The 14,730-nt window shown below is 31.7% G+C and overlaps 1 protein-coding gene across 4 annotated transcripts in view; it reads left to right on the top strand.

Annotated features, from left to right (window-relative positions):
- LOC143065441 (corticotropin-releasing factor receptor 2-like) overlaps nt 1–14,730 on the top strand; it is a 140,254-nt gene that overhangs the window by 47,573 nt on the left and 77,951 nt on the right. For all 4 annotated transcript variants that reach the window (XM_076239009.1, XM_076239008.1, XM_076239010.1 and 1 more), the window contains 2 exons: nt 11,373–11,764; nt 12,048–12,376. In XM_076239009.1, coding sequence (XP_076095124.1) covers nt 12,322–12,376 — 55 coding nt within the window. In that variant the 5' untranslated portion in view covers nt 11,373–11,764; nt 12,048–12,321. The remainder of the gene's footprint in view (nt 1–11,372; nt 11,765–12,047; nt 12,377–14,730) is intronic.

Below are 14,730 nucleotides of genomic sequence, written 5' to 3'. Positions count from 1 at the left end.
TCTATTATTGGCTGCAACTCTAATACAGAATCACCTCACGTTGGTCAGAAGCTTGATGGTATTTAATATATTTGTATTTGAAGGATCTGTCAGATACATTCTTTCTGTTTGGCAATACTTTAAAAAAAATTCAATATGTTGAAAAAACTTAAATAAACGAGAACGATATCAAGGGGACATGCAAATCCATATTAGTCGAGAGAAACTAAAACCGACATGAAGAAAATATTCCCCGTCAGATTTCTGCAGTTGAACCAGAATTACTTCATATTGTTTTTCAAAAACGCTATAGTTGTTAGTTATAGAGTGTGAACACTTTTCATAATTGACAGTATCTCAATGTTTACCTTTTGTCTTTTAACCAGTTATACCGAGTCGACAAGAAAAACAAATCAAAATAATCTTGTTTTGATCTTGTTGAAATTTTGGTACTTAATTTAGTTTTCAGGAGTATGTTAATCTTCAGGTACACGCGTACAACAGATCAAAAGTAGTTGGTATGTGCTTTATTTCGCACCTCTTTCTGGTTCAGCACCTCAAACATTTAAGATTGAAGATGAGTCTGTATCTTATGCTGAGTTCACACGTAATTCGAATTCGATTCGCATTAACTAATTCGAATTAGTTTAATTCGCATTCGAAACGTTTTACGTCCTAACGTCAATTCTAATTCGAATTACAATGCGCTTCGAATTCGCTTTACTGTCCAAACGACGTTAACTTTTACTTCGTAGTCACAAAAGCGTATTTCTAATGCGAATTAGATAATTCGAATTAACCAATTTGAATCAATTCGAATTAAAAAGAAGAGTGTGTGAACGCGATTACCCGTGTGAACGAGGCATTAGATATGTTTCATAATAGCGTCAAAATATTTTTGTATATCGATTTATTATACAAAATATATATGGATATATAAGAGACATGTTCTCGAGGTCTTATATCTTAAAAAAAAAAAAAAAACAAGAAAAGTCGTCTGATTTGTAGGAGACAATAACTCATCATTTCTTGCCATTTTTTATCGAAGGTGGATTCGGTTGCTGTGTGATGCATTTGAAATAATAACCTTTTACCCTGTCCACAGCACGCCTGGTATATCCATTTCAATATAAGAAAAAAGATGTGGTAGGATTGCCAATTATAAAACTCTCCACAACTTCATGTTATTGCTTTAATCAACTGTTGCCTTTTAAGTTTCTAATAAGGTCATGACCACTTCAATCCGCTGATGACTTACAAATTACTACAGGTAATAAAAAGACAATTACATCAGCTGATAACTGAATAATTAACTCAGGTAATAAAAAGACATCACTTTATTGCTGACTAATAAAATTAAGTGCTAAATGTCCAATTTAATCAGTCAGAACTGACCAAGAAATTATCGATAGCATATGGTGTAACATTACAAAGACTTAAGCTAAAATTGCCATGTACATCAGATTAATACATGACTATAAGACTATCGATTAGAACTCGATCAATACACTACTTTATGATTATACCAATTAAAATACGTTTTACCACTATCATATGACCTTAAGAATAATGTAAAGTCAGAATTTTTGCGATATTTTAATTATAGCTAAATTGGGACGGGATATGTAAGGCAAATAATAAAAACTCATAAAAATGTTAAAGTATTTTTTATGCAACATTTCCTAAAACGGCAATTAGAATCTCGAATGTTTATGCTCATATAATGTCCGATACATTGGTCTGTATCAAACGGAATAAAATTAGTTAAAACATAGCCAGCTGCATTAGTTTATTACTTGGACAATTTCAGCAGATTAATGTTTGGTTTAGAACAATGTGGTTTATTGTTCGTACTTTGTTCATGGTGTTCTTCTACTTTTGAATTTATCTTGGGGTTCGGTAGCTTTCTTAAAAATATATTTCTGCCAATAATTTCGATTCTCAAATTAATAACTTCAAAATTTTTAAAGTTATGACAGTTGTTATCAAATAGTCCGGTTCTATATGTTTCTATATGGCGTTTGTTTTTGTAGGAATACAGCTGTTGTCTTTATCTAGTCTCGTATTCAAAATCTTTTAAATCTTTGATTTACATTATTTGGGTAATCTTGTCTTTTATTTTTACTGATGTGCTTTGTCTAGATGTATTTTGGTGTTTATTTGGTACATATGATGTGGCTCTGTTCTTATACATCCCGTTACTGTACTATTGTAAAACATGTTTGTATTCTTGTCTTTCATTTTTGCTAATGTGCTTTGTCCTTATACTATTTTATGTTTCTTTGATACATATATGACTTGGCAGTGAATTTATAATTCCGTCATTGTGTTATTGTACTATGGTCAATTTGTATATTCTTGTCTTTAATGTTTGCTAATATGCTTGGTTTATATGCCATTCTGTGCTTCTTTGCTACATATTTGTTATTTTTATAGTGATTAAGATTATAACACACAAAGAAAATGTTGACCTTTGTACCCCTATTTTTGACATTTTTATGTCTGTTTGTTTTGTTCACACATCGTTGTCAATATAATTGAATTTGATGCGACTATCATACAAGTGAGAGGTTTATCTAGCTAGGGTTTAAAACTGGGTTTAATCCACAATTTTCTACATACGAAAACGCCTGTAACTAGTCAGGAATATGACAGTTGCTATCCATTCGTTTGTTGTTTGAGCTTTTGAGTTTGCCATTTGATTAGGGACTTTCCGTTTTGAATTTTCCTTTTGTGATTTACTTTTCTTTAACATTCCTGGTATATTTAGAAAAGTGTTTCGAACGTATCGTTTTATATATTACCATGTTAAAAAGCATGAATGAAAACGATAGTTGATTATCGATGTCTCAGATTCTATTTAGAATTAGGTGAGAAAAAAAAACAATCATATATACCAGGCTTACAATGATGCCACCTTATCTTTCAGATCAGACAATTGTATTGATACTTAAAAGTATAAGGTATCGTAAACCTTGTCTCTCGTGAGTTGATTAATCGCTTTGTGTCGGTCAATCCATGACGCTCACTTGCTGTAAAGCTTGTGTATTGGCTATTTTGTTTCTATGCAGGTCGTTGCGATGACGTATGTTCGTCATCATATTCCTACAACAGAAATATATGTGTTAGGTCAATCCTGGTAATGACATACGTACCATGTGAAGATGTACGCACAAAACTCATTGATTAAGATACGTAAACTTTATCACCACTTACAGCATTTAATTGATTAATTAAACAAGTCTAAAACCGGTTCATGAATTTAAGGTACCTCTTGGGTACAAAAATTTCAGCAAAAAATTGAACCTTTATTTTTTCATTACGAATTTGATTTGTTACATTATTAGTAATAACTTAATGATATGGTAAAAAAATCAACCCAAAAAATTGTTGCGGTTTGGCCCCAGATGACTTTAAAAATGTTTATATCATTGAAAAAGCTCCAAATTATCTCCCTTTGGTGTAAAAATGCCATTTTTTGGCATTAAATTTGAAATATCTTTTTTAACTCATCGGTGACCTATATTTTTTATTATTGTTTTCATATAAGCTGTACATAAACTAAATAATTGTGAAATTTAAGCGATTTCTGTAATTAGGTTATTTTTTTATTTCGATATTACCTCTTTTTCTTCTATTAGTTCAACAGAAAAAACGGACATAAACAAAAATGAATGCTTCTTCCGGAGGCAGATTGTGAGCTTAAATGAACGGTGACCCCATTTTTTTATTTCATTTTTCTTTTAAGTATATGATAAAGTTCATTTATAAAAAAAAATATAGCGAAATCCTATATTAGAAAAAAAATTTGATTTATACCCAGGGGCCCCCTTAAGCTTACAATCAGCGACTTACTCGGTCAGGTGTCATTAACACTGAAACAGTATTTTGTCTCGAAATAATCATACATGGGTTTCATTATAAGTCAAACTATTCGTACTCCATAAACAGCTTTGTATTAGTCTGAAATATTTGGGGATTTCATATTAAAATGAATCAGTTGGTTTCCAAATGGATACTAAAAGAGGGACGAAAGATACCAAAGGGACAGTCAAACTCATAAATCTAAAACAAACTGACAACGCCATGGCTAAAAATGAAAAAGACAAACAAACAACAGCACACACGACACAACATAGAAAACTAATGAATAAACAACACGAACCCCACCAAAAAACTAGGGGTGATCTCAGGTGCTCCGGAAGGGTTAGCAGATCCTGCTCCACATGCGGCACCCGTCGTGTTGCTTATATGATAACAAATCCGGTAAATGGTCTAATTCGGTAGGTCACATTCATGAAAGGGAAGGGGATTGTAGTTACGAAAGGAACATATCCGATATCATTTGTGAAACGGTTATTCCATAACGGTCAACCAACTCGTGATGGCGTCCGTAAAATTTACGGAGGGATGATTTCAACTTCACCATTTGGAACTCTTGGTTTAATAGCGTCCTTGTGAGCAGCAACCCTCTATCAAGAAAATCATGATAGGAAATGCAAGCACGGGAATATCGTATCAATTGGGAGATATATACCCCGTATGGAGGTGCTGCTGGAATGTTGCTACTTAGAAATGGAAAGTTCACAATTGGAAAGCTGAAATCATCTCTTTTGCCGTAAAGTTATGTTTTCAACCGACCCTCATTGTCAATTTCTAGATGTAAGTCAAGATATGAGGCCGACTTAACTGTATCTGTAGTATCCTTTATCTCTAGCTCGATTGGATAGATGCGTTCCACATAGTCACCAAATTTTGAATTATTTAGTGAAAGAACATCATCTATATAGCGGAAAGTAGAGTTAAAGGATATTGTTAACTTCTTATATTTCTTCCTAAGAAGTTCCTGCATGAAGTCAGCCTCATAATAATAAAGAAACAAGTCGGCAAGTAGAGGGGCACAGTTTGTTCCCATTGGAATGCCGACAGTCTGTTAAAACACGTCCCCCGAACGTAACAAATATGTTGTCAATCAAGAAATCAAGCATCTTGATAATATCAGTTTCAGAGAATTTTTTGTTCGAATCAGAGTGATCCTTTACAAAGTAGGATTTATCCCTCCCCCAAAACAAGATACTTGTATCTACGTTGGCCATTCTTTTTTACGAAGCAAAGCAATACCAACTCTTTCAATTTGTCTTTTAGTTTGGAATGTGGAATACTAGTGTACAGAGTAGAAAAGTCAAATGTTTTAATACTGTTACAAGATGAAAGAGAGTTAGATTGTATGTACTCTAAAAGATCTTTGGAATTTTTAAGAATCCACATCTGATTCACGCCCCTCTAGAATAGGCAGTTTCACAATAACTCTGAAGCCCGTCTTTGATTGCTGATAAAATAGATGTTAATAATTTAGAAAGAGGTTTCGTGGAGCACTTGGAAGACCCAGCAATATAGCGTTGTTTGTAAGGACACTTATGTAGTTTAGGTATCCAATACAGTGATGGCAGATCCAGTTCTTCTAATTGTTCTAGTACTTTTGCAGTTTTGTAATCTGTCCTTGTTCTATTGTTGTTTTGTAATCTGTTCTTGACCTTTTGCAGTTTTGTAATCTGTCCTTGACCTATTGTTGTTTTGAAATCTGTTCTTGACCTTTTGCAGTTTTGTAATCTGTCCTTGTCCTATTGTTGTTTTGTAATCTGTTCTTGACCTTTTGCAGTTTTGTAATCTGTCCTTGTCCTATTGTTGTTCTGTAATCTGTTCTTGACCTTTTGCAGTTTTGTAATCTGTCCTTGTCCTATTGTTGTTCTGTAATCTGTTCTTGACCTTTTGCAGTTTTGTAATCTGTCCTTGTCCTATTGTTGTTTTGTAATCTGTTCTAGTACTTTTGCTGTTTTGTAATCTGTTCTTGTCCTATTGCTTTTGTCGTTTTTGTTTTCCATGATTGGTCGGCTTTTAATTCGACTAAACAGTTGTATTGTCCATTGTTGTTTTCTGTCTCTATTTTTATATGTGACGAGCATACATTTAAAAAGTATATGGTATTCACTAATAGGAGATCGCTCTATACTCAATAACTTCTACAGCTAAGATATGGGGGGAATTAAAATTGACACTACAGGAGATTCACGGTCACCATCACGAACTGGTTACATACGATACGATGGATTTGTGTTTTAGCAGTGGGGAGACATGTTTTCGCATTCGTAGATCTTGTGAGATCTGTAGTTACGGAATATGTTGACCCCGCCGCATTTTTAACGCCTTTCCCAAGGAGTCAGGAGCCTCTGTTGTTCCAATATTTTTTTTTTATTTTAGTTCATTTATATGTTTTGGAGTTTAGTATTTCTTCAATTTTACCGACCTAGTACACAATTTTATTTAGGTGACAGCTGCTGCACGCCACCAGGTGCGGAAATTTCACGCTGCATTAAAGGCCCATTGGTGGCTTTTGGCTGTTATTTGCTCTTTGGTCGAGTTGTTATTTCTTTGATATATTCCTCATTTCCATTCTCAATTTTATTTACTCATTTTCGTTACATGTTGACATTACCATAGCATGGGATGATGAGCCTGTTGACGTACAATTATAAAAATGGATTTCTTAGTTTTAAACATAAGTAAACTGCTTTTGCTTCTATTTTGTCATACTTTCCAAGTCAACTTGGTTCAACTTTAGAATTTCAGCACGCAAGCTTTAGCAAGCACTTTAATTCTAAAATTAAACTACCAATATTAGATAATGATTGAATTTGTTTCTCCAAGTTATTGTGTCAAATTTGATCAGGTAGAACAACAATTATGATGATGCAAACTGTGTAAGAGATTACATGCTGTCACTATGAATTAGCTACCAAACAGAGCAAATGTAATTAAGGGTTTAATGAGTGATACAATTAAACCTACATATGATACGAATTATTTCTAACCACCTGGATTAACGTTGAATAAGAGAAAATGTAGTACAGATGATTTGTGCACTTTAGTTTTAATGTGGTAATTTTGGTAATGCGTTACCGGTATTTTTTTGGAATCAGAATTTATTTATTTAAATGACTGGATTTCTTAGTTTTGAACATAAGTAAACTGCTTTTGCTTCTATTTTGTCATACTTTCTTAAGTCAACTTGGTTCAACTTTAGAACTTCAGATGATTTGTGCACTTTAGTTTTAATGTGGTAATTTTGGTAATACGTTACCGGTATTTTTTTGGAATCAGAATGCATCATATTTGTTTTGAAACTTCCGTGTCGAGATGTTTTCAACTTATATTTTCTTTCACTATGATAAATGTTTTGTTGTTGTGTAGTTTCTTTTCCCTTCCCAGAAATAATAAATGTCAAAGAGTTACAAAAAGCCTAATTATATATATGCAAACGAAGTCTAAAGTTTAGGAAAACAAATGCTTTTACTTTTTGAGCATTAAAACAAAAGGATCTTAGAGAACAAGTAAATGCATGTATACTATTCACGATACCAATGTTACTGCACAATATACGCATTCGATGAATAAGATAAATACAAACCTTTTACTGAGAAGTTGTACATGTTTTTTTTTTCAAAAATATAAATAAATCTGCAGTTTATATGTATCAGGAGACTATATCGAAGTTTTGGCTACAATATTAAGTAAATATCTTCATGAATTATTGATGTCTGCGTAGAATAGGGAAGCAGGAAGCACAGGCATATGTCATCATCAAGTTTATATGTATGAATTGAGAATATGTCTATATTTCTACTGACAATCGAATGATAGTTATACAGAAACAATGACAGCTAGGATGTTCATTAAGTAGAATAATTGATTGTATAAACTCACAATACTCTTTTTTAAATAGGTTATTAAAACCTTTACCAGAACAAAGCCTGCATTGTTACTGCGTCTTTGTTTTGAGGGGTTTAAGTAGTTCTTTTTACATTTGTTAACCTTTTTTTTATTTATTTCTATATCTTTTTGTATTTATTGTTTCTTAAAGTTTTTTTTTTATTTTATTGTTTCTTAAAGTTTTTGTTATATCTGTTTATATTGTTCTAATGTATAGGTCTGTACATAAATCAATGAACATGGATGTCAGATAAATAGAGTATATTTTACCTTTAAAATAATCACGTGATATTGGCAATTGTCTCTAGTTATAAAAAAAGCGGTTTTTTTTGTGTTACTAGATACTTGAAATATTCATTTATTTTCGTCTTTTTTTATATATATTTCCTGCTTTCGAAATATATCATAATTTTCTCAGAAGGTTTAGGGAAGGTAAAAATTCGAGATACAACCAAGAAATACATGTATCTTCAAAATTGTTGTACACATAGGAAAATTTGAATTTTATTGGAATATTCTCATAAATATTTTCTAAATCTAAGTTGTCTGACTAATTTAGGATTATATCTTTATTCTCGTAACCATGTGTGAAGTGCCATATGTTTTATTCTCAACAAAAAATATAAATAAAAGCGTATTTAGAAACCGTTTTAACATTTAAACTTTACCACTTTTACTGCAAAAAATGTGTTTTTCGACAAACATTATAATGTCTCTTCAGCCAATCTCTTATATCTCTTCATTGATGCTGAAGGCGAACATGTTTAAACTACAAAACCTAATACAAACGTTGAGCAGGATCTACTCACCTTTCTGGAGCTCCTGAGATCAACCTTGGTTTTGGTGGGGTTTGTGTTGCTATGCGATTGATCTACTTTGTTATCGACTGTTCTTTGTCATTTAGTTTCTTTCTGTTTCTTGACCTGGCATTGTCAGTTAATTTCTACTTTATGTTTAACTGTCACTTTGGTATCGTCTGCATATCTCAAGAAATGATAAACAAAAACTGTATCATTCTATTTGCAACATTTAGCAAATAAGATATCAAGCTTTTGGGATAATATTATTTTAAAACTTTTGATAACGATTAAATAATATTATAATCAAACTGTCACATGTTTAATACTTGCGTCTTGTTATCTTAGTTCCTTGTAAAAAAAAACACTCTGAATCAGGGGCCTGTTTATCGAAACTGTCCTAAGATCGGTCCTAAGAATTTCTTGGGACAGAATTTAGGATAACGTTAGGACCGACTTACGACACGTCTCAGCATGGACATCGAAGCTATCTTAGGAATATCTTAGCTACGACGTCCTAACCGATGTCCTAAGTATTGGCGGAAAAGAAAATACAAATTGAATATGAAAAAAATAAAATATGATATTATATTTTATCAATAATTTTATTTTTGAATATGGGTAATTAGAAACTAATAATCAGTTTTAAATTAAAGGCAATAAATATTTTTGTATAATAATTGTACATTTAAACTGTATGAAACAAAACATGAGACAAAAATAATAACTATGTATTATATAAAAAATTAACAAACTAATTGTAAACCAGGAGCCTGTAATTCAGTGGTTGTCGTTTGTTTATGTGTTACCTGTTTGTTTTTCGTTCATTTTTTTTTTTTTTTATATAAATAAGGCCGTTAGTTTTCTCGTTTGAATTGTTTCACATTGTCTTATAGGGGCCTTTTATAGCTGACTTTGCGGTATGGGCTTTGCTCATTGTTGAAGGTCGTGCGGTGACCTATAGTTGTTAATGTCCGTGTCATTTTGATCTTTTGTGAATAGTTGTCTCATTGGCAATCATACCACATCTTCTTTTTTATAGATATATAATTCGTGAAAATCATAACCTGTTTTTGAGTGAGTTGAATTCGAAGTGACACGGTCTTATCATCTAACAGTTCAAAGGCAAATCTCATTTTTCATATAAATACGGAGAATTTCAACTATTTTTACTACAATAACTACAAAAAAAATAATACGCTTGCAAATGCAAAAAAAGACGAATTCGAATATATCCTAAAGTTAGGACCATCCTAAGACCATCTTAAGACACTTAAATTGGTATCCTAAAGATAGGACCATTACGACATGTTTGCGACATGTTTGATAAACCCCCTTAGAACTAAGGATCGAAGCTTTCTTATGATTAGGACGAGCTTCGATAAACAGGCCCCAGATTTTGATTTAATGAATTGAAACTCTGTACAGAAATTCGCTTTGGGAATTGAACCCTATTTCTGTTCTGTTCAAGAAATTACTGTGTGAGATTTAGTACAATGACTGATGTTAGATAATAAGACGGCAGATGAATTACTTTGACAGTAAACTCTAAAAAAGAAGATGTGGTATGATTGCCAATGAGACAACTATTCACAAAAGACCAAAATGACACAGACATTAACAACTATAGGTCACCGTACGGCCTTCAACAATGAGCAAAGCCCATACCGCATAGTCAGCTATAAAAGGCCCCGATAACTCGACCATTATTTGCTATGGATAAAGCTTTTTAACATGTGTCATCGGTGTATGTAATACTATTTACACAAAGTTAAGTGGTTTTTCTAAACTATAGGATTTTTTTTTAATTCAACTTCCTTCAATGGCTCTACTGTTTTTCTACTGATTGAAATAAAATCAGCTGAAGATTTAAGTTGTGAATCTAGTTTGTAACCCTTCACATGTAAATGGACACGACCTATTTCGGGAACCTCGTCGATGGCTGTATTTAATTATATCTTAAGATTTTTGTCCTTTAAAGTATTTCGTGTTGTTTTGACAGTTCTTTTGTAGTTACTCTTACATTCATAAATTGTCAAGAATCTGGATTATTTAAAGACTGACAAATTGTCTATAAACTTATTTATTGTTGGACATTTTACGATGACCCCTTTATTTATTTTATGAAAGTAAAAGGATAGTAAAAAATATATATCAATCGAGTTAACGTTTGGTACAATAAACGGACATGGAAAAATAATTGGAAACTATAATGAAATTATTTGCGTTTCAGATTCGCTCTAGATTTATCTTTAAAACGCCTGACGACAATATAAAATATATTTTTAATAATCTATGACTTGTACATTGTTTTTGTAACGTTTATTCAAGAAAATATTTTTTTCTATATTTGTTTTCTTTCATTCATGTAAACATAAAAATGCTGCCGTCATGACTGTGAATAGTATTGGTTTCTTAGTGAGAGTAAAGAACGAAAAAAAAATCGTTCGCCGTTATATAATAATGAAAATATATATATATTTGACACAGGACATTATAGTAATCCTTTCATACGTGAAATACTTAAACATTACTTGACAGTTTTAAACATTTTAAAGGATAGTCAAAAATAGATCGGCGATATTACAGGGTAGACAATGCTTACATACCACTGTACAATTATCTGTCTCTAATTTAGTGTAAACCTGGTATCTATTACATGTGGCCATTGAATTTCATATACAGTACTATTTATCTCTAAATGGTTAATTGCGTCCGTATTGAAAAAATCACTATTAATAGAATAAAACCGATCTATACCAAGGCGTTATGACCTTAGGTTGAATAATTAAATTTAATTATCAAAGAATCATATCCTTTATTTTGCAGAGAGAGATTCCGATAAAAATAAAATGCCAAAAGAGTTGGAGTGACTGAATGTCAATATGAAGGAGTAACTCACAGAGGTAGAGATAACTCAATACAGAAGTAAATACGGAACTGTTGTGATCTTTGATAGAACAATTGGATACTTCAAACTTTATATATTGTTTAGTGGTTTATTTAATATACAGAAAGGATTGCAGCTTACTTTCCAATTTGATCAATTAATGTCAACAATAATATTTTGAGTTCATCAGATAATCACTGCGACATCTATTTGCCAATAACTAACCTACAAAACAGAAGGATCTTATCTGTGAAGAAGTTGTCCGACCATCTTCAGAGCTACAAGGTATTGAGCACGTGGATAGAAGCACCTTACCGTCGGAGTACATATGGTATATATCAGTGATGAAACCGATAGTATTGTGATACTTATTTCATTTAATGATTGATTTAAATAGTGTTAAAGATTTAAAATAAATTGGCCTGTGTTTAATTACACTACAAAACTCTTGAAGATTATCGATTCAGTGCTAAAATCTTCTTATAATACAATCTTCGATAATCTCAGTTGTAAATACGATCAAGTCGAACTGCTTCAGACATTTTCAATTGCAATTATATAGTTCAAATCAACTGCTGTAATAATTGATTTTGTTTTTTTGTTTTAACTGCTAGGTGGACAAAGACAGCCTTACAACTGCTTCAAGTTTGAAAACCAAAATTGAAGAAATTTTATTTTTCCCACGTGTTTGTGTGACGTTTGAGACTTATCTGGACAGGACTTACTGCAATACACCGCACGACATTCATGTTTATTATGAATTAAAGCCACTGACCAGTAGAAATAAAGGATTTCTTTATGAAACGAAATAATAATAATAAGTTATACTTTTGAAATCTGGATGATAATAATAATTCCTCAAATTAAGAATTAAAAGTGATATTGATAATGGATCCGTTGCAGTGTATGAATGATTCAGAGGCTAAAGTACAACAAATACAAGGTAAGTTACTATTATTATCTTTACTGCTTATTCTGATTTTCTTTAAGAAAAAACTTCTCTGAAAAACGTTTAAGTAATAATACTTATAAAATATCACGAGCAATTTTATTTTTTTTTTTTGTTTCGTACCAGATCAAATAATTCTACATGTACAATATAACTTCCAGTGCAGTTTTGTTTTATAAAAAAGACAACGAGGTGTTTGCTTAAGACATCACTGGAAGCATTCTATCACAGAAAATGTTTCTTTTTAACAGTTCTCACGTTTAGTTAGTATAATGTTGTCTAATTAGACATGTATAAGGTTTAGTGCCATAATGCAACGATGGTCGTAAAACGGGAGTAAATACAAATAAATAATAATACATTAGGTGCTAATGTTTTGAATAATTTATAATAATGAAATTCCGTTGAGTCCAGAAATAAACCTCAGATCGGCATGTTTCTTCTAATCAACTTCCCTTTTAAGCTTTTTTAATTCATTTTATTATGAGCACAAAAGGTGATCTCAGGGTCAGGTCACCGAATCAGTATCGAAATAAAACACTGTGACACACAAATGATCTCAAGGCGAAACTGTATTGTTCAGACGTTAAATTATCGTCCAAACCATAAGTCTTAAATCGCATATACTTCATTTTCAAAAAGATTTAAGTCGTTAGATTGTTTAACAAATCTAGATCCTCAATTATATACACCTTATTAAGTTGGTTAAAACACGTATATATTTATTTTCTGATGATATAGTGAATACACACATTGGTCAAACAATGTTAACCCCAGGGACATGAATAACGAGTTATAATAGTACCAGCATGACCAGTATGAAAGAAAGTATGACTCGTCAAACATCAAATTGATACATAATCTTGAATTAATGTAACATCAGAAAAAAATATGATAGTTAATTAAATTATAGTAAAAGGGGAAAAAAATGCCAAATCTAATTAAAACAAGATACGTTAGAAAAAAAATATAGCGTCTCCAAATGGTTTGGAAAATATCATTCGTCCTATTTAAAATATATAATACTGTAACAACAACATACAATATTGTAGTGAATGAATTAGTACTTTTTCATTAAGTTACCAAAGAAATGAGCTCCTCGAACAAATTTTATTATACATGAAACTATAAAATGTGTAATGTGAAAGGATCTTGTAAAATCGTATGTGGTTCTAAATTTCGTTATAACAAATCGTACAGCGATGCAACTCACATGAAGATTGACGGTATTGAAATACATCACTGCAGCATTAAAGTTGTTTATATAATGTTAATTGAGAAAATTGGTAGCATATGTATCTGCGTAAGATGGTACAACTTTTATATTTGTAACCTTATCAATCCACTAATTTTATCTAATGCAATCGATTTTGATGATTCATGGTAGAGAAGAGGGTAGTGACCAAAATAGTTGATATCCCATACATTTGTATTATATATTTTAAGAATCAATGTGTGTTTACAATATAATCATATTAGATATTTAGATAAATTATGATGTGTTTATCAACAGCTAACAACAGCTGTTTAGTTTGATACATTTTGTGTAAGCAAGTAAATGTTAGCCTTGTCCTTCATTTTATTTTCCTCTGAGTTCAGTATTTTTGTGATTTTACTTTTTATCATTATTTCGAAGTCTTTGCACGAAATATGAAATACTGCAGCTACCCATCATAACCAATTAAACATTTGGAAAGATCCTTCACCCCTTCTTCACTATAACTAGCAGATACGCCAACAGAGACACAATCATTATGCTCGTTTAAACAAGCAGATATGCCGACAGATAAAATTCATAGTGCTCATTTAAACACTCAAATAGACAGACTCAACATCCTGATGGTCTTTTAAACAAGCAGATATGCCGACAGAGACATATACATCGATATAAAAATCATAATCCTCCTAAACGCTATGCTCAAAATATATTGAAGTACAGAATTATATATACACATGGAAAAAAGTATTGCAACACCAAATTGAAATTGAAATTAAAATAACACTTTTTATTTTTTTGTGATATAATTTGGTAAAATAGAACTAATTAAACTTTAAGTATCACCTGAGTTTAATCAATAAATATCGACTCGATAAGTTTTTATCTGCACATGCAGCTACTGTACCCGTAAACAGCAAAACAGATGTTTTCATCCTCATTGTTTTCAACACTTTAAATAACCAAGTTTTTAAAGTTATGTGATTGACACCTTGTAATGGGTCCTCGACAACTCTAATCTGCAGCAAGATGGCAGATTATCAGCATGAGAGAAGCAGGGATGTCGCTGAAACAACTGCACGTATTTTCGGTCATCACCATTCCACTATAAGTCGTTTTGAGAATAAAAATA

Source organism: Mytilus galloprovincialis, chromosome 2 (assembly GCF_965363235.1).
Source record: "Mytilus galloprovincialis chromosome 2, xbMytGall1.hap1.1, whole genome shotgun sequence".
NCBI lineage: Eukaryota > Metazoa > Mollusca > Bivalvia > Mytilida > Mytilidae > Mytilus > Mytilus galloprovincialis.
Note: the sequence above shows the minus strand (reverse complement) of the source record. Positions and strands in the feature narration are given on the sequence as shown.